Source organism: Pyrgilauda ruficollis, unplaced genomic scaffold (assembly GCF_017590135.1).
Source record: "Pyrgilauda ruficollis isolate IOZ18807 unplaced genomic scaffold, ASM1759013v1 scaffold52, whole genome shotgun sequence".
Lineage (NCBI taxonomy): Eukaryota > Metazoa > Chordata > Aves > Passeriformes > Passeridae > Pyrgilauda > Pyrgilauda ruficollis.
The window spans coordinates 2,637,892-2,658,280 of NW_024526822.1; the positions used below are offsets into that span (position 1 = coordinate 2,637,892).

At 50.2% G+C, this 20,389-nt stretch overlaps 1 protein-coding gene across 3 annotated transcripts in view; it reads left to right on the forward strand.

Annotated features, from left to right (window-relative positions):
- LOC121360640 (protein CEPU-1) overlaps positions 1 to 20,389 on the forward strand; it is a 356,251-nt gene that overhangs the window by 287,712 nt on the left and 48,150 nt on the right. For all 3 annotated transcript variants that reach the window (XM_041480639.1, XM_041480638.1, XM_041480640.1), the window contains one exon: positions 18,701 to 18,933. In XM_041480639.1, the coding sequence (XP_041336573.1) occupies positions 18,701 to 18,933 (233 nt within the window). The remainder of the gene's footprint in view (positions 1 to 18,700; positions 18,934 to 20,389) is intronic.

A 20,389-nucleotide genomic window follows, 5' to 3' on the forward strand; every position in this document is an offset into this window, starting at 1 on the left:
GCTTGCAGCTGCAGTGTGCTTGCCCTCATGCTGAGGGGAGAAATTACTCTACAAGCCCCCAAATTGATGTAGAGCTAATTCCTTGCTGCAATTTGCTAAAATCCTCCCTCCTCTGTGCTTTCCCTGTTAAAGATCACATGGAGTGGCTGGGTTTGGTGCCTGCTCTGTGGGAGCCAGCTGCAGTCCCTCGTAGCCTTTTGTTTTCAGATTGCCTTTTTGGAGAGATACGAAAATCCACTGAGGAATGATGGGCGAGCTCTGCTTTGTAAAGCTTTGCTCTCCTTTCTTTCTGGAGTCCCTGCAAAATGTCAAATGCTCTTTTCCTGCCTCCTAAGTGCACGCATTTACCCAGGTTCCTGGTATTTTGGGAACAATCCCATTTACTCACAGGCTGTGTAGGAGGCACTGGCAGAGGCTGTCCAGAGGAGCTGTGGCTGCACCATCCCTGGAACTGCTCAAGGCCAGGCTGGACAGGGCTTGAAGCAAGCCAGGCTAGTGGAAGGTCTTGAGGGGGTTGAAATGAGATGAGTTTTCAGGTCCCTTCCAACCCAGACCATTTTGAGTTTCTGTGATTCTATACCAGATTCTCAGTGTGGGTCTGGAGCACTTTGAAAACTGAAGCCTTAGACAAAGAAATTGCAAAAACTGGTGATTTTTTGTGCAGTGACTGAGCTGAGCCAGTGTGGTCATCTCCTTTCCCCTGTCTTTTTACCACTGCTGTCTTTTCTGTTACTGTGAGCTCCCAATAGGAGATTCGGGCACTTTCACTGCAGGTTGTTGCCTGATGCAGATTCCATCCGCAGTCTCCTACTCCCGGTGTCACTCGTGGCTCGTGTCCCTGCAGCAATGAGCCACACAGGGTGAAGGTGACACTTCCCCTTAATCCCCAAACCCAGAGGCTGAGTTTGACATGGGTCAGCTTTTGTACAAAACAAGGGAAAAAAACAAACAAGCAGCTGAAAGTTGAGCAGAACAAGGAAAGTTCAGGCTGCTCTGTAATGTCAAGGTGAACAAGACGATGGCATTTACGTGTGAGATATCCGGGACTCGGGATCTGGGATTAGTGTCAGCTCTTCTGTGGCAAGCTAAATTAGGAATGCAGAGGCTGTCTCTGTTTATGATACAGGGTTGTTAGGTGCTTCAGGTACTGTCATTCTTATTTAAGGATATATTTAAGGATTAACAGTAAGAAGTCCAGCATTAGCAGGAGAGAAATGAATGTTAGTGAGCTTAGGCTTGGAGAGCTTATTTTTTGATCATCATCATGTGAGCTGCTTTAGGAGAGATGAGCTCCAAGATGGGGAGGGCGGGGGGAGAATCTTGTATTTTTGCAGGAAAAGAAAACGTTTTGCAAGTTTGAATAGAGCTCAGAACTTAGCAACAATGACGGCTGCATGGTTAAAGCTGCATAACTCCCCGGAGCCGGTGCCTTTGCTGGGCTGGGGATCTGGCTCACAGCACCCAGCCTATTTTTAGCCTCTATTTTTTTGTGTTTCTTTCTTCTCGTGCAGAATATGTGTGATCAAACAATGTCCACGGATTTCTTTGTTGTTTGAAATCATTCTGTGTTTTTAATTGGCAGCTTTTCTGTTTTGCCTTGATCGTGGTTGACTGCAAGTAGGTTACGTTTGCTCTGAGCTGTCTCAGGCACCTTGGGCTGGCGTGGGGAAGTTCCCTCCTGATCCTGCTCCCTCCAACTGGGTGTAGCACAAAGAATTTCTTGCTGCCAAACATTTTCTTATGTGTAAACGCCACATTTTTCATTCCCAGGCCTTGGCTTTGATATTTGCTGCCCACAAGCACCTGGCGCTGGGGGAAAGCTGCTGAGGATTCACAGCTCTTGACATCCCAAGATTTTCTTATTTTCAAGGCTTTTCTTAAAGCAGAAATGGGTGAAAATATAGGTTCATTTGTGCAGTGGGTTAAGTCAGTTCTGATGGCTGAGATGCAGCAAGGGGGAGGTCTCACTATCCCCCCACCTCTGTTTGAAGGAGTAGCATGAAGTGTACATCCCAAACTCCTGGTTTTGACATTCCCATTTAAATAATTTTAATTCTTATCATTAAATATTGCAGTTATCAGGTCCAGCTCATCCTTTGAGGTGAGTTGGGTGTGCTGTGGGCTGTGTTTCACCCCTCTGCACTGAGGCCTCTGCAAAACCCTTGCTGGATGATAGAGTGGGCACCCTATGACTCCACTCCAGCACTCCTTGGGTGCCAGAGAAGAGGGTGGCCACGAAGAAGTCAAAAAGATGCTCAATTTTGTGTTAAAAGTGCTTAACCAAACTGGACACCTCTTGAGTATCCATTACTTCTGTGCTTCCTGAAGCTGAAACAATTGCTATTATCCTCTATCACATTGCATGACCTACATTTGACTTGAAAGCCTCCTGCTAATAATTAGTTTGAATTTCGATTTAAAAATAAACACATTCATATTCTAGGTTTCAAAACTTGAAGAAATCAAGCCCCTGGATAGATGAAACCCCCCACCTTTCCCTCCTGGTCCCTGCTTTCCCTGATTTCCACACAGGCAGTGAGGAAGGAGCGGATTAGCTAGGCTCAGTGGAGGAGGAGAGTTTGGATATAATGAGACCGCTGGGCATTTTCCTGGAAAACTGCAGGAGCCTCAGTGCTTGGAAGATTTGGGCCATCTGGATAGAGAGGGTCAAACTTGGCGTTGGCAGGGATGAGGCAGCAGGGGCAGAGGGACAGCTCGGCCTCGCCAGAGGAGCTGTTGAGAGCAGAGAGCAACCCTCAGCGCCTCCAGCAGAAGGCTCAAACCTTCCCTTCCCTTCCCTGGCTGTCCGATCCATCAGCACTGTGCTGCTTCTCCTGCTCCTCACTGTCCATCTGCCTGCCTGGCGCTCCACAAGGAGCATCCCCAGGTGTGGAGGCAGCGCTGGGTCAGTGCCTGGCACTTGGCAGGGAATTGTCAGTCACCCTCGGGTTGGGGGTTAATTAGCAGTTCTGGGGAGGGCAGAACTGTGCCTGGTGGAGATGGGATCTCTCCCAAAGAGGAGAGGTGCAGCTGGGCTGTGTCCTGCTCTCAGCTCCGGGAGATGGAGGCGTGTTCCTGGCAGAGCTTGGATCCCATCCGATGGGATGCAGCCTTGGCAGCATTCCCGTAAGGGTTGCAGTGGTTGTGGCAAAACCTCATCATCTGCCCTTCTCCACACACCTCAGGGCTTTCTGTTGCTGGAGGTAGAAAATGCAGAAAGCTGTCATGGTCGTAATGCTTATCCAAAATCCCAGTGTCCTCATTCAGTCATTCCATGTCCAGGCTTTCCCCTGTATTTCTTGGCGTCCGGTCTCCTTTTGTCATGGTGTGCTACCATGTGCACGTGGGTGGTTTTTGTGCTCTTAAGAGAAAATGTGGAAGGTAGAACAGCCAGAGAATGTGTTTTTGGAGATGCATCCTTGCCTGGATGAGGTGCTCCCTTCCCACCAGGTTCCTGTCCACACCCACCCCTCTTGCTCTTAGTTCTGCAGCTATAGCCCAGTGAGCTGGAATTTTGGAGTGTGCTTTTGTAGACAAATCTCACAGCACAAGTGGCTGCACCTGGGAGAAACAGCCTGGCTTTCTGTTTAATCCAGAAATCCCCTAAAACACCGGGGTCATTCTCATTCCGAGCTGATGATGTGTCCATGCCTTGAAACATGACAATTCCTGCTCCTTGTAATTCCTTTATAGCAAAAAAAAAAAAAAAAAAGTCTAATCAAACTTAATAGTGACAAAACCAAGAGGATTCTGTGGAAATTAGTGTGAAATCCTATAGAAAAGGGGAAACAATGAAGCATCTCTGGTGGGATCCCACAGGTGAATTTTTCCACCCATGGGAAGGGTTTTATACTCTGGTTGCTTCAGCAGCACTTGCCCATAAGGTGTAATCCTAAATGATGCCACTTCAGGTGCTATTTTTATTCAGGAAAATGTCAAATCCTTTCTCAGAACTTAGTGACTTGTTGTCTTGGTAATTTCTTGCAGAAACAGGATCTATAAAAATCCCCTATTTTCTTGGCACTAGGCTTTTCTTGTCTATTTTGGATGTAAATATTTTTTACAATCGTGGGAAAAAAAAAGGGGGACTGCTTTAATTCTACAAGCGGTGTAATTTTCCCCTGGAATGTCTCTTGTAGGACTGTGCACTCAGATTTATGGTCCTGGCCCAGTGTCCTTTGAAGCACAGTCCTTGTACACGCAGATTGTGTCTGCCCCGTTCTCTCTTCATGCACTGGTTCCTAATCTGAATCCCAGCTCTTGGGAAGCTGGAAATCCAGTACTGAGCATGGTTATATCCATTTTGAGTTGAGGGTGGCAGCATGGAGGGCAAACTATGCTGTTTAGTGGGGATTTTCTTCTAAATTTCCAACAAAAATGACATTTTCAACAGCAAACAATCACTTTGGCAATGAATTGCTTCCAAATTTTGGCAACTACAAGTCATTTGCAAATTAAAAGAATAAAATTAAAGAGTGCTCCTGATGACACTGAGATGTTCTGCACTCAGGGGAGCTTGGGGCTGGCTCTGCAATGCTTCAGTCAGAAATCTCCTCCCCAGAGAGGTTCCTGCCTGTGCCTTCCCAGTGAGGCTGACTGGCTCTGCCATGTCCTGCTGGGACTGGGAGCTCTGGCCAGGCCTGGTGGACGCTTTAACAGAATCAGAAAGGTTGGAAAAGACCTCTAAGGTCATTGTGTCAAGGATTAAGCCAGCACTAAACCATGTCCCTGAGCCCCTAAGGTGGTGATGGAGGAGGAAGAGCAGAGCCTTTGCTCCCACTGTGATCAGCACTGACATCAGAGTTCATGTCTTGGGTTTGCTGCAAGATGCAAGAAGAATCTTTGAGGAGGGCAGGAGGTCATTTTGGGATATTCCTGCCACCATCCAGGCTCCTGGGCTGCACTGCACTTTGAGTGAGATCCGAGGGAAAAGCACGGCAGGAGCTGCACAGCCCTTCCTGGGAGAGAGGGAGATGATGAACAGTGTCTTTCCAATCACAACAAGATCCCCAGAGTCCAAAAGGAGCAAGGCTTGGGCATAAAAGCTGGAGCTGCCCTAATAAAACATTTACTGGGGTTTGGAGACCTGTGCGCTCCGACACGGTGCATACATATTAAATGATCAAAGTTTCCATGCCTTCGGAGGAGCCAGCTGCTAATCTAATGCAACCCTTGGGCTTTGCTCACCAGTGACTCTGCATGAAAGCAAATGCCGGCTCTGTTTTCCTATTTAAAAGATTTTGAGCTAAGCCAGGCGGGTCACAGTTCAGGAAGCAATAGGATCTGGCCTCTTCAGGGCTTCGGCAAGGCTTGTTAGGGTGAGATGGATCCGGCTCTTCTCTCAAACCCTGTCTGCCTCTGACTCCTGCAGGCCAGCTTGGTGCTGGTCTCACCCCCTCCTCCTCCTCCTCTTCTGCTTGCCCCTCCCTTCCCTAAATCACTCTGTCCACATCCCATTGCTCGGCTCTGCCGGCTTTTCAGCTCCCAGCCTGAGTGTTCAAGTGCTGTCGTTGGATTAAAACCAAAGCAAAGGGAGGAAAAAACCCAACCCAAACAATCCCACTCCCTTCGAATTTATAAACCGAGCGCACTCGAGCTGGAATGTGCCGAGGAGGAGAAGCAAAACACAGAGCCCCCGGGGTGCTGTTTTTCAAAGTGATGCAGCCCTTTATTTGCCTGCCTCCACTTGTTTTAGCTGTGCAGGGAGGCAAGCAGGTAAAACCCTGGCTGGGTGCTGGTTCCTGGCGCTGGGGCTGGCTCAGAGCTCTGCAAGCCTCCAGCTCCCCCATCATCTGTGCTGCTGCTGCAGAGCAAACACTTCACCTCCTGCTCCTCACTGCTCCAGTGGTTTGGGACAGATGGGTTTGGTTTTCCACTTGGTTACAGCATTTCTTCTGCTTCTCAAGTGTCTCCCATGCCTTTCATGTAATTCCTTAACTAGTTTCCATTTACCGGCGGTCGCTTTCTTTTAAAGTACTTGAATCTGTTTGATCATCAACAAATTTCTCTTTCTGTTCCTCTGATAAAAAATTAAATCTGGGGACTTTTTGAAGGTTTCCTCCCCACCCCCTTTTCTCTTCCTCCATCACTGCTCAGTGGGGAATCAGTCCTTTTCTAGGAAATGAAAATAAATAAAAATTAGTGTTCAAAGTGTGATATCTCCTCTTAAGAAGAAGAGGGGAAGAAGAAGGAAAAAAGCCCCACCATATATTCTTACAGATGTGACATCAAAATGGAAAACTATAAAGGACATGTTTTCAAAGGCTTGTACAGGGACTGAGTTGGATCAGTGGGAAACAGACGAAGTCTCTCTGGGTACTTTGAAATCCAATCCCCAAGCTGCCAAAACTGTGGTTTTAGCTGGAGTGCTGGTGTTTCTCCACCTGCCAAAGCAGCTGGATGGGGAGCAGAGGCTGCTGCAGGCCCCATGTCACCAGAGAGGGGTGGAGGTGTGCGTGGGACAGGAGAGTGACATCGTGGTTGGGTGCTGGCATCCCCTGCATCCCCTGTGTCCTTGTGTCACCCTGGCACCTGCATCCATGCCTGCCAGCAGAGGCATGTCCTTCCTTCCTCACTGCAGAGGAGCTTTTGGGTGTGATGGGAGATGGAGCAGGGGAAAAGCATGGCCAGTCCCTTGGGAAGGGACGGTACCCAGGGCAGGACAGAGCTGTGGGACATCAGCTCCTTCTGTGTCTTGGGGATGGTCACCCTCATTCGGGCTGTGGGGGTGCGCAGCGAGAGCTGCTGACTCTGCTGAGAGCTGCCGTGGCTGGGGAGGGGCTGCATCCAGGCAGGGCTGATTGTAGGGTCACCTCTGGGTTCCCACCCAGCTTGGAACTGGGTTGGGAAAAGCCCCGTGAGGCTGTGGAGCTGCAGTCTGGTCTGGGGGCTCCCCTGGCAGTGGAGGAGCAGCTGGGCAGTCCTGTGGGGTGGCAGATGGATTAGCAGCTCACTGTTGCCCAGGTAACTGCCTTTCCTCCCCTGAATCCTGATTATTTGGTTTCTCACCATACGCCGTGGGACCCTGCAACTCATTCCATCCTTCCCAAACCCACTGGTGCCGTGGCAGAGCAGGCTCCCCGCTCAGCTCCCTCCCTCCCCAAAGGGCTTTTTACCCTGTGGGCACACTGGAGCCTGAGCCATCATGTCCTGGGACCCTCTGAATGACCTACTGTGGGGCTTGGAGCAGCCAGGACATTCCCCAGGGGTCCCATCCAGCCCAGTGGCTCTGCATAAAGGGTCCAGTGTGCTGGTGGTTATTTCCTGCAGGCAAAGGCTGTTGGACTCGATCAGCAGCAGTTTGATTGCAGTTTGATTGCATTAATAGAAATTTCAGGAGTTTCCAAATGCCCCTTGGCTGCCCCAGGATGGAGGGAGCAGGGCCAGGGTGAGGTGGTCAGGTACAAACCCAGGTCAGCTCCAGGTCTGGGTGTATCCAAGGTCAGCAGAGCATCTCTGCTGAAGGCAAGTACCTGTGGGAGCAGGGACCAGCCCTGTGCTATGCAAGCCTGGATTGCGCATCTCTGTTTTCTAGGGAAGCTCATAACAGCCAGGAAAATGTCCCACAGCTCCCAGCAAGCAATATCTCCCCTCTGCTCTAGGCAGGTGACTTGCACAGGCACAGGAGGCTTTAGGAGGTTGAGTGATGTTTCAGACAGCAATTTTTCATCTGTCACTTCATCTCCTCCTGCACCTTCCCCGAGTTATCCTCAGCGCAAACTCCTTTTCCAAAGATTTTCTCCAACAAAACTCTCTCACCCCATCACTTCCCTCAGTGCTCATGGAGCACCCTGGCTGTCTGATGTGGAATACAAATGTCTGGAGCCCGTGGCTGTGACATCCACGTGCTTTCAGGGACAGCACAGACACCTGCCTGATGCAATCGATTATTTCTTTTGGGGAGGAGGAGCTGCAATTAATCCCTGCTTGTCTTTAGTGCTTTTTGTTGTCTTTCTGGCTGTTAAACTGCTTGTGTGGAATGGAAGATGTACACCTAATGGTGGAAGCCTTGTGTGGGGAGGAGGCACCAGGAAACCTTTGGCTTCTGGGGTGTTCCTGTTGTCCAATGTGTCTCTGGTGAGTGAAGAGAGAGATTTCTTGGTTTGTAGCTGGTTTGGGCCACAGGGTGTGCTTGAACCCGATGATGTGCTGAAGTTTTGAGGCTGATTGTCTCACTGTGAATCCCTGGCTCCTGCTCCATCACCTTGGATTAATTACAGTACAATGCAATATACATTTATATGGTGTCTGCACAAGTGTCTCAGGGCTTCTGCAATCTGAAAAATCTAATTAAGGTGCAGCCTCCAACATGAATGCTTATCACCGGGATGCGTGCAGCCAGCCAGGGGCAGCTGCCTCCCCGCCTCAACCCCGAGCAGGATCCACACTCTCCTGGCATTATTAATTACTCAAAGCTTGGTGTCCGAGACACGATCGATACCGCGGCTCTGCAGAGAGAGGAGAGACAGAGTGAGTGTGAGGGAGCTGGAGATAACCATCAGCCAGAAACGTGGTGGAGCCTGTCCCTGCCCTGGGAGGAGGAGGAGGAGGAGGAGGAGGAGGAGGAGTCTCTTTGCAGAGATGAGCACGTGTTTCCCAGTGACTTTGGTGCTGGGATGTTGCTCACTGAAGGAGAAGAATGTGGTTGATGTTGAATCTTGGCCTGGGGAAGGTCGTGCCCTGGGGGTTGGCCTGGTGGTGGACACAGCAGCGTTACTGCAACACTTATTGGCCATTTTAATTTTGTCTCAGGAGTGGCAGCAGCTGTTGGGAACGCCCTGAAGGGAGGGAGGGAGCACCACAAGTGTGATGAGAACGTAAATAACCAGGGGAAAAGGGAAAGGAAATGTGGAGTGGCCCTTTAAATATGAGCCTCCAGAGCCCAGAGCCCAACTAGCTTTCCCTCAAGTATTCAAATGAGATTGCAGCATCAGATTGGTATGCATTAGGCTGGTCTCAATGAAAATTAACATGTAATTGCTTCAAATGAAGTAAGTGAGGAGGTAATCTGTTCTTAAATTGGATTCTCAGGATTTTGTGGTACCATAATGCAGCTGTGAAATGAAATATATTTTAAGGATGATGTCCTCAAGGGGAGAGGGAAGGATGGGGGGTGTCTTTACTGGGAAGGGTCCTTTCCCTCACTCCCTCTTTTCTTTCTGGTCTCATTAGTGCTATTTTATAAATGCAGAGAGGGCTTTGGTGTCATGGCATGGCTGGAGAAGGTCCCATTGCTTTGGCTCCATCATGTTTCCTTCCTTGACATGCCTCCTGCTCCTCCCTTTCACTTCCTCTGGTTTGCCACTTGCCTTGCTATGTCAATGCCTCTCCAGCCTCTTCTGTCAGGCACAAGTCCCCACCCCGTTGTGATGAGTCACATGGGAATCATGAGACGAGCACTTGAACTTTGTTTATGTCGCAAACCACCTTCTGGTTAGGTAGTGGAAGAAGATCTGGCTCTGTGGTGGGGTTTATGTGTCTGTGAGAAGCTGTGCAGGTTCTTACTAGGAAGTGTTCTCTGAGGAGGGATGTCAGAGCAAGAGGCACAGTTTAGCTTTTTCTCTCAGCAACTTGTGCTCTTCTGCCAAAGAAAAATCGCCCTGTGACGCAGCACAGCACTGCAAGGCTTCAGGATTCATCTCCAAAGGCTTGGGATGCCCCACTCCTCCTACTCAGCCTTGAGTTGCAGGGACCACCTCTCTATTTTAATGTTAAGGATTTGCTGCTTGTCCTTGTTCTGTCTCTCCCCATCTCTCCCCATCTGGCAGCAGAAGCACGACAAGCTCGAGCGTCGTGGTGAGGATGCAATTAGGAGTGTGAGGGAGAGCTGGTGTAGGAAGGTGATGTGGTAACCTGCAATTATTCCCAGGCTAGAATTATAGAGATGGCATGGTATATATAGATAGAGAATATATAGATATAGTATATATAGATAGAGAATATATAGACAGAGAATAGATAGATAGAGAATATATAGACAGAAAATAGATAGATGGATATATATAGATATGGTATATATATGTACAATAGCAGCATATTTTTGCTACATAAATTTGTGGCTGCCCCATCCCTGGAAGTGTCCAAGGCCAGGTTGGATGGGGCTTGGAGCAAGCTGCTTGAATGGAAGGTGTCCCAGCCCATGGCAGGGGATAGAACAGGTTGATCTTTAAGGTTCTCTCCAACCCAAATCATTCCATGATCCTACGTAGACCCCACTGGTCAGCAGAAGGCAGTGACAATGCAAGCTCCTTCAGTTCCCCAGAGCAGCTCTGCCCGTGTGTTGAAAACCTGATTCCTGATCTTGTTCCCTTCCCTGGGCAGGTTTCCCTGTGCTGTCCCCATCAGTGGCCTGCATGCAGCCCTCTGTTTGCAGCACCTCTCCCTCCCTCTCGCCCCCTGCTCCTCCTCACAGAGCCCCCGGACTGGAAGCATCCTTCAGCAGCCTCCAATTCCTCCTCCATCTCCCTCTGCAGTCCCGGCAGAAAGCGTTCACCCCTCACCGTTCCTGTTTTGTGCCTCAACTTCTAAGGAAAAGCCACTTCAGTGATAATTTCCCACTTGTGATAAGTTAAGTGCATCGCTTCCTTTGGAATGCATTTTCAGTGCAGTTAAGCTCAGCAGTCCCTCGCCTGTGTGCGCAGTTAAACGCGCTCCTTTGCAGCCCGTTGGGGTGGATGGCATCGCTTTATTCCAGGGCCATTAGTGTCACTTGGCAAAGCAGAACCGGGATTTATTCCGGGGCACAGCTCGTAATTGGGCGAGCTCAGTGCCGGGGATCGGCACTGGCTGCTGGCAGTGCAGCCTGCAGGAGGAGAGCAGGAGCTGCCGGGGGGGCTGAAGGATGGGGAGCTGGGGTGGCTTGAGTGGCCCAGCCCGGGACTAGTAGGTGGTAAAGAGCATTTTTTCTAGAGAGAAGCACAGAGCAAGGAGAGAGATCCCTGTTCTTTTGGAGGCAGGGAGAGAAAACAGCTTCTCTGCACCTCCTCAGATGAGGAGACCTTGTTTTCTAGGGTTTATGCTGCTCCGTAACGTTTGAGGGGAGAGGATGAGATCATCAGGGAGTTATTTTCTTCTTGTGGCATTTTCCACACCTCTTTTTGAAGCTGCCAGAGCCTGGTCGTGGACTGGGCTGATGGAGTGAGGATCCTCCTGTAGGCAACCTGGAAGACTGCCAGGGGAGGGGTGGCTTTCAGAGAGGGCTGTTTGCCTGCTGGCATCCACGAGCCTCCTGTTCATTACTTGGGCTTTGGGAATGCAAAAAAGGAGAAAACCCTGAGGAATAACTGTCCCACAGCTCAGCACAGGATCCCACCCATAGGTTCCATGTAATTTATAAACCATCCGTGTCCTTAAACAGCTGCCCACAGGCATTTTGGTGCTGGTGTCACCCTGTCCCCAGTGCCATTAGCACTTCTGGAGGGCACCCAAGCAGATGGGCCAGGAGCACACTCCAGTGGTGCCCCAGGGATCCAGCCACAGCTGGGGTTAGGCACACGCTTCCTGCCGTGCCCGCTGCCCTCATTGATGTTTTGTGGCACGCTCCGAGACGCTGAGATGGAAGATGCTATAGATGTGCAGAGCCCTGTTGTTAGCAGAGACAATAGGAGGATAAATAGAAAGGCTGGATGAGCCGAGCACGGGACTTGGAAAGGTGCTGGTGCACTGCTGCATTGCAGAGAGATAAAGACTTTTCCAGACGAGCCGTCCCTGCCGGCTGCATCGCGATCTGCCCACTCTGCACCACCCTCGGGGCCGGCACAGAGGTCTCCCAGGACTGTCAGGATGCGCACAGAGGTGTTCATGGAATCCGTGCCTGCTCCCCACCCTGCCTCATGCTCAGTCAGCGGGAGCTCCAGCTCTTTCTGCAGCTCTTCTTCCCTTCCCAGTCCGGTTTCCTCCTGTTTCCTTGGCATGTGCCAATAACCGTGTCTAAGGCAGCACACTGGGAGTTGTTTGCAGCTCTGCAAATCCCGGGCAGTGAACCAAGGCGGATCTTTTTGAGCCCAGTATTATTATTAATGTAATTAGTGTGAATCATTTGCATGTATAAACTTTCAATTGAGGAGATCAGGTACTTTATAAACATGAGTTAACTCACACTCTCTGGCAAGGAGGTGCCAGATATCTTTAAAGCCTTGCAGAGGGCAGGAATGAAGGGCAGGAACTTGCATGAGCCAGTGGGAAATGCAGGACCTCCCAGTCTAGGGCCCTGACTCCCTCTGCAACAACCAACATGGAACTGTCTGGGCAGGGAAGAGAGGGGGAAGCACAAAGGGGTTTTATTTTCTACTTCTGAGCGTCCCTTTTGGCCAGCTCAGTGATATTTTGTAGAGGCATTGGGGTGGCAGCTGATCCAAGGGTGGTATCTCCTCACCCTGCTGCCTTTGGAGAGGCTCTGGCTGCTGCAGGGGGGACGGGAGGAAGGCACCAGCCCCAGCAGGGACCCCCCTTTCCTGCCAGACCCCACTGCTGTGTTAATCACTGGGTCAGTTCCTGCTTGTCAGGAGCCAGGCTCCCCATGCAGGGAAGAGGTTTCTTGGTCCTGTAAGCCACTCTGTGCTGTGAAAACCTCCCTGGGCTGTGTCTTTGGTGGTGTCACATCAGTGGGAGCTCCAGGGATGCCCTCCAGCCAAACCCACAGTGAGGGCGAGGATGACTGGGCTGGTCCTGGGGAACAGGTAAGGACAGGAATGCCGAGAACCTGATCACAGCCACTCACCCCAGCAGGGCTGAGCCTCCAGCCCCATTAGAGTTCCTGACTGAGCACTGGGGGTTTTCAGCAGTACCAAACCTACAGATATTTCAATCCAACAGTCCAACTTCCACTATGAATGTCTCCTGCAAGGAGCCTGTGACCAGCACATCCAACCTTGCCATCCAAACTCCATGGCCTGAGCTGGGTGTCCCTGCTCCAGCAGAATGGGATTATTGCTGGAGGAGCACACGCTGTTCCCCACGTGTGTGGGTGCACACACACTCTCAGTGTGTGCTGTGTGGGGTTAGTGTGCAGGCAGCACTGGCTGTCCCTGTGGATGTGAGCAGACGGTGCTGCAAGGAGGGTGTGTGAGCAAACACAGGCTGGGTGTGCACGGAAAGGGAGCAGATGCTGTAAATCCTGCTGGAGAAGAGCTGGACTGGGAGAAATTGCTGGTGCATGACTTAGCCCAGTGCAGCAGAGAGAGCGAAACCAGACTGGGTTGTAACAATGAGAGATTTGGCTCAATATTTATTAGTTAAAAAGCTTCCAGACCATGTTGTATGTGACATCCACACATCAGGCTGTCCATGGCATGGGCATGTCAGCCTTACAGGATCGTGGGCAGTGCCTGTCCAAAGGAGCATGGCACAATCTGGCCCCAGCTTTCCCTTTGCTCAGGAATTGATGGCCAAAATTCTCTTCTAAACATCATAGGAAAGTCTGTGAGACTGTGCCTGACTGGGATTGAGTTGTTCACAGCCCAGCCTTTAATTAATCCTAATAAATAACAATAAAATGTGATAATCACAGAAATAAATCTGAAGATGTGGAGCTCTGCCTCGGGCAGCAGGCTGGTTTAGTTGATCATTTATAGCTCAGCTGACGGTGCAGAGGCTGGAAGGTGATGTCTGGGACATGAGAAGCTGGGGACAAGGCAGGCCTAGAACATCCTGTCATCTTACCCAGCCTCAGTGGGAGGATTTGCACCCACTTTTAAGATAAACCCCAAACTTATTCCTGATCTCCAGCTTGGTTTAGCTCATAGCAGACAAAACATTGCTGGTGTGGGATTGATTAAAAATCTGGAAGCGTGTGGGAATGGCTGAGTTAGAATGGGAAGAAAATGAAAAGACATCTGGGGATGCTTGATGGTGGGTGTGGCACTTGGGGACATGGTTTAGGAGTGGGCTTGGTAGTGCTGGGTTAATGCTTGGACTCAATGGTCTTAAAGGTTTTTTTCCAACCTAAAGAATTCGGGTCAATGCCATTGTGAAATTCCATCAAGTGGCCAGGATTTAGGAAGGTGGTTTCTCTGGGGCATGCCATGAAAATTAGGGGGTGGTGGAAGGAGAATTGAACCTGGGGAGGGTCAGTTTGGTCACAGCCAAGGCTGGGCCTCCCCATTTGCTGGGGTGAGCCAGGTTTAGCCCCATTCTGCCTCCCCATGATGGAGCTTGTACCTTGATAATTGCAATGAAAGCAGCAATCAGGTTGGTAATTTTGCTGAGCTCTTTTCAGTTCTAATTAACATTATTCATTTCTTGTGTGTCCTGCTGGGTTGAGACAATCTGTGCTCTCCAGCCCAGCCCTCTGGAACACCAGCAATCTGCATAAGAGGCAACAAAAAAGTGTTGTGTGCCAATTACTACACTTCAGTAATTAAAAACCTCCTTCCCCCCACTGCCTGCCCACCTCCTCTCATGTCATTTTTTTGTGTGCAAACTCGAGAAAGCAAAGAGAGAAATTCAGGAGGGCACGTCACTGCTGGTGTGTGCCATCTGTGTCTGCTCGGGAGTGCAGGGAGGTGCTGGGGGCTGGATGCAGCACGAGTGGGATCAGTGGTCAGGGAACTCAGCATCAGCACCCTGCTGCTTGTTTATTCCTGGTACTTGTTTATGAGGCTGTTTTGTCCCCACTGATGCCTTTATTGGCATTTTCAGCTCATCTTTGTGCTTGCTGGCAGGATCCTTGTGCTGTTGCTTTCCCTCTTCCAATTTGTCTTTGAGTGCTGTCCCTACAGCCAGGTGGGCTGTTGGCTGCACCTGTGGGGCCCTGTGAGATGCATCAGCTCAACCCTCAGGCTGTGGAAATGTTTGGGAATACCAGTCTGGGGGAGAGTGGCCAGTCCCTAATGTGTCAACTTGATAGAAGAGGGTGGATAACAAAGCCCAGAAATTTTGGCTGTGGGAGATGTTGACAGATCTGGAAGGGGCAGCACCAGCCTGTTTCCCTTTGCACCCACCACACATCATTAACTGGGAGGTGCAGGGCAAGGGATGAGCAGGTGGGTTGGGACAGCTGAGGAGGATGGAGATTCACAGCTCTCACCCTTGCTCAGTGCATGTAACTGTCTAAAATGCCCAAATTTGTGGTCATTTGGAGGTGCCCTCAGAGGCCACAGGGAGCAGAGGGTCTGGTGCAGCATGAGGAGGTGCATCTCCCTGCAAACCATTCCTGCCTGCCCCAGGAAGATGTAGAAGTGGTGAGTTAGGCAGAGTTCCCATCTCCCAGAGAAGAAACCCCAAGGCTTGGAACTCTGGGTTTATTGGGAGAGAAACAGCAGAGAGAGGCAGCAGTATCCAGAGCAGCATCATCTCCACCTTGTGCTGGCACACAGCAGGTTTTCATCTTCCTGGAGAAGTCCTTGCTGTCTGAGCAGGAGTGGAACAAGGATTAAGGATCTTGAGAGAGAAAATTACCTCATCTGTGCATAATTGTTTTTAGATCATCTTTTTGGAGGCAAGCACTGCTTTCCGGCACCCCAAGGACCTCTCCCTCCCCTCCTTCCCTGGCACATCAAGGGGAGAGAGGGAAAGTGAGAGCTTCCAGCGAGGTGGAGGAGGCATCCCAGGGCTTTGCACTTTGCCAGGAGCAGGGTGGGAAGAGGGGAGGCTGTGGGCTCGGCGGTGGCTTTGCTCTCCACCTGTGCCTGGAGCGTGGCTTCCCGGCCAAAGCCAAAGGCTTTCTGCTCGGCTGCCCGTGTGTGGGAGAGGAGGCTTCCCATCCCTGCACTGGGCTGCTGGAGAGAGGAGCTGCTGGAGGAGGGAAGGAGGAGCAGATGGAGGGGCTGGAAGAGCATCGGGTCGCTGTGACAAACCTCAGCCATGGGGACCCCGACTGGTGCTTGTGCGAGGAGGAGCAGGAGGGGCTGGAGGAGCAGGAGGTGCACAGTGCTTGGAAGCAGCTCAGGAAGGAGCACAGCTGCCAATCCCTAAATAGCCCAGTGCATCCAGAGGTCAAAGCACCTCTTTCCCAGGAGCTGTGCTGTGCTTTATTATATATATATTTATATATATATATATATGTTGGCTCAGGAGCTTTAAGAGGCAGGGAAGAATATAAAGTAACAGCTTGAAGCTTGCCGATCCCAGGGACAGGGAAGCGTGTCTGGATGATAAGGAGAGATTGTGCCTGGGTGCTGTGAAGGGCGAAAGCACTTATTTCACTGTTGCCTCATGCGTTACCTGAGCCCCGTTGCTTTTCAAAAGCACTTAAATGCCCATATGATAGAGGGAATGCTTGGATTGCACACTGTCTGGCTCCATTATTATCCAAGGATCTCCAAGCTGATGCATTTCATAAAGAAAACCGGCGTGGAGGAGGAGAGAGGAAATATGTATTTTTAGTTCGGCCTGCTTACAGTTCCTCAAGGTAACATCTGCAGAGGGGATTGGGTGAGAAATTCAAGTCATGTCTGGTTTCTCATCACCCAGCCCTGGACACCCCTGTGTTTGTGCAGAACCACCACCACAGGAGCCTATTTCATGGTACCAGAGCCAAACACCAAATAACCACTTCATTTTATTCGAGCCCCATAGGTCTGAGCTACCAGCAGAGCTGAGATGTGGAGTTCAATAGACTAAACCCATCCGCTGGGAAGAAATCTCCAGTTTAATTCAACTTGTGCAACTAAACTCGCAGGCCTTTTACTCAAGTTGTAATGCAGCTGAGAGCAAGAGCCAAGTTCTTGGTGTTCAGCCCAGTCTGAATCTATTGCTTTTTTTAATGTAGATCATAAAAATCTGCTCACACTTAATTTATTATTATCGTAATATCATTATGGAACAGTAGTAAAATGGTTTAATTTATTGGCTGTTTTTCACACCAGGGAGGGAGGATGGAGCAGGAGTTGGGTACTGGCAAACCAGGGGTGTCCTGTGCTGCAGACAACACATCTCCTCTGTCACCCCCAACCCCCAAAATTTGTGTGTTGAGGCTGGGTGGGTTATTTTAGCTTCTCCTGTAATCACTGGGGACAAAGAGGTTCCAAAAGGAGGCTGAATGAGATGAGACAGCTTGTCCCCAGGTGGGTACCTGTGTCTTCCCTGGTATCTGTAATGGACACAGGAAGAGAAGTCTTCCATCACAGGGTCATTAAGGTAGGAAAAGCCCCTAAGATCAGTCCAACCATTCCCCTGTACTGCCAGGTCCTCCACTAACCCATGTCCCTAAGTGCCACATCTATGTGGCTTTTACATCCCTCTAGTGACTCCAACACTGCCTTGGGCAGCCTGTGGCAGGGCTTGACCACCCTTTCAGTGAAGAAATATTCCCTAAACCTTCCCTGGTGCAACTTGAGGCCATTTCCTCTTGTCCTATCACTTGTTACCATGCAGAAAATGTAAATCTTCACCCAAAGGGGGCTATGAGGACCCCCAGTAAGGAGACAGCTCACCCAGAGAAAGGACACACTCCCGAAGGTGTCCAGGACAAGTCCATGTGCCACAGATAAATCCACCCTTGCCATTACCTCCCCTGTCAGTGCAGTCTGGCACATGGAGCCCATTAAGTCCCTTACATTCCTTGAAGTCATCCCCAGTGAGATGTCCCAGAAGCTGCTGGGCTCTCTCTCGGTGCCTCTGAAGTTAATTTGCATCCCAGCCACTGCACAAGTAATGAAGTAGTTTGGGGAAGAATATAAACAGTGGATCTTAGGCTGAGTGGTTTTATGCAGGGACATTATGCTCTGGAGCCAGTATCCAGCTAAGCATGGCTAAATCCCGATGGCTCCGTAATCCCAAAATTTCTCAGGGAGAAGCAGGGGTTTAGCTGGCTGTGGGAGCTGCATGTTTCTGCTGTTTAGAGAAGGTCTGGATGCTTTTCTTGTGGAAATAGGAGGATTCAAACCTGGCTTGGGGACATGGGGATGGGGGGGTTACAGGGCTTGCAGAAACCTTTGGGAGGAGCAAGACTGATCCCAGCTAATGTTGACAGGAAAATAATCTCCCTCAGGATCAAAATAATTTCTGGATTTGCACTGCGTTGTCTCCAGGGGGAACTCAGGTGCTTATTGAGGCTGAATATAGAGGATTTCTACTTCCAGAACATCCCTGGATAAGTGAAATGCTCAGCTCTGGTGAGGTGCACAAGTGAGGGAGGTGCAGCGGAGCAGTTGATGGGTACAGAAGGAAAAGTTGACAGAGGGGACAAATGGTCAGATGTTCAAGGTTTCTCTTTAGAGGTGTGTGTCAGAGCTGGCTTTCTCCAGAGATAAATTTTCCTCACTTCTTTGTGAAGCAGCACAAGTTTTTCCAGCATCACTTCGCATCACTTTGTGTGGCTGCAGGGATGTGAAGGTCTGCAGAGAGAATGACAGGTGATGGATTTGGGCAGGAAGTAACAAACTGCACCCCCCAAAAAAAAAGCGTGGACTCGGGTTGGAGGTTTGGGCTCAGCTCTGTTTGTCTGGGAGTTTGCAAAAGAATAAATTGGAATGGAGGAGTGAAAGGCTGGTACTGGGTGGCTCTGACCTCCCTGCATCTGAAAACTCTGTGAAGCTGTTGGTCAGATCTCTGGAGTCGCTAGTTTAGATGGATATTGGTGTCCTGAGCACCACAGGGAAAGCGCTGACCTTGTCCTCTTTGGACACTGAAAGCACTTGGTCTCTGAAAGTGCTGCTGACAGCAAAGCTAAAAATAGTGCCAGGAGGACCAGGAGGGCTGGAAGGGAGGGAGAGCGCCCAAGAGCAGCGCACTGATGGGTCACCTCTCTGCCTCTCCCCAGGTGCTCCGTGGACAACCGGGTGACCCGGGTGGCCTGGCTGAACCGCAGCAGCATCCTCTATGCCGGCAATGACAAGTGGTGCTTGGACCCTCGGGTGGTGCTCCTGGCCAACACCAAAACCCAGTACAGCATCCAGATCCAGGATGTGGACGTGTATGATGAGGGCCCCTACACCTGCTCTGTGCAGACAGACAATCACCCCAAGACATCGCGTGTCCATCTCATCGTGCAAGGTAAGAAAAAGGAGTTTGTAGAGGGCTTGGGCCTGGGACTTTGCTTTCTGTTGCTTTTGCCCTAGTGTCTTCTCCTCCCCTTGCTCCTATGTTGAACATTTGACACAGCTTGGTGCAGAAGTAGAGGCTGATCCACAAGCTTGGATTGTCCCAAGCTGGGTAATGACTTTCACAGAATCAGAGAATTTGCTGAGTTGGAAGGGACCCACAAGGATCTACAAGGATCATGGAGTCCAGCTCCTGGCCCTGCACAGCACTATCCCCAAGAGTCACACCATGTCTCTGAGGGTATTCTCCAAATGCTTCTTGAACTCAGTCAGGCTTGTTTTTATCCAACTTTGCTGACATAATCCCAGGGCTCTGATACAGGCAGCTCTGCCTCCCGACACTGTCACTGGCAAATCCATGGTGCTGCTTGTTGTTATTGTTGGGTTTTGATGTTTTTTTGTTTTCCAAGCTGGAGGCAGTGCTTGAAGTAAAACTTGTGTTGGGGGAAAAGCAAGAGCTGACAGATTTGTGTGCTCTGTGGGAGTGTGTGTATGCCTAGCAACAATATGTGTTTGTGTGTTGAAATTCCATGCTTTTGGAGGAGGAAGAGGAGGAGAAAGACCAGCACAGGGTGCTGGGGCACTTTTGGTGTCTAAGTGGATGCCTACATGTGCTCTTCAGCAAGAGTGTGACTTCTTGAGAGGGGACAGACAGGTGTGGCCACATGGGATGGTCAAGCAGATGGACATTCATGGAAGATTGATCCTGTGCCCATGTGGCTGGGCAAGAGCTGGACAAGGGGGAACCTCATGGAGGGACACACTGGAGGGACACACGGAGCCTGATGAGCTATTAGCCTGGGGGAAGATTAATGGAAAATTCCTAATCCCTTGCTAGCAACCATTTTTTTTCATGCTGCTTCTTCTGTGATTTGGCCGGGAGCCCTCTTAACATGACACACCAGCCTGAGTATTGGAATCTCGTCTCGGGCTAATTTTCGAATGCTGATGGGTGTATTGATTTGGAAACAAGCTGGGTTAAAAAGGCATTGGTCTTGTACACAGAGTCGGGTTGAGCTAATCCACCGTCGATATTCCAGGCCTGAGCACTATTGACAGCCTAATGAATAGAAGTGGGGAAAAAACCCAGACTCAGGGCCTTTATTTTTCTTCTTCCCTCCCTTTTCATTTTCCTTTTCCTCTTCAAGCAATCAAGCTGACTAACCAGAGCCGGACTTTCTCCATCTCCATTAAGCGCAGAGAGGAAGCGGATGCATTGCCAGCCCCGGTTCTGGCTGTTTATCTTGCAATCTCTTATTACCTGCCTGAATTTCTTAAGCCAAAGTCGATTGCCAGCAAGTTCTGAAGTCGCTATCAGATGCTGGGGTGATGCAGGACAATTTCTATCTGTTCTCTTCTGATTCCTGTTTCCTGACCTAAATTTCCTGTATCACCAGACATCCAGGCCC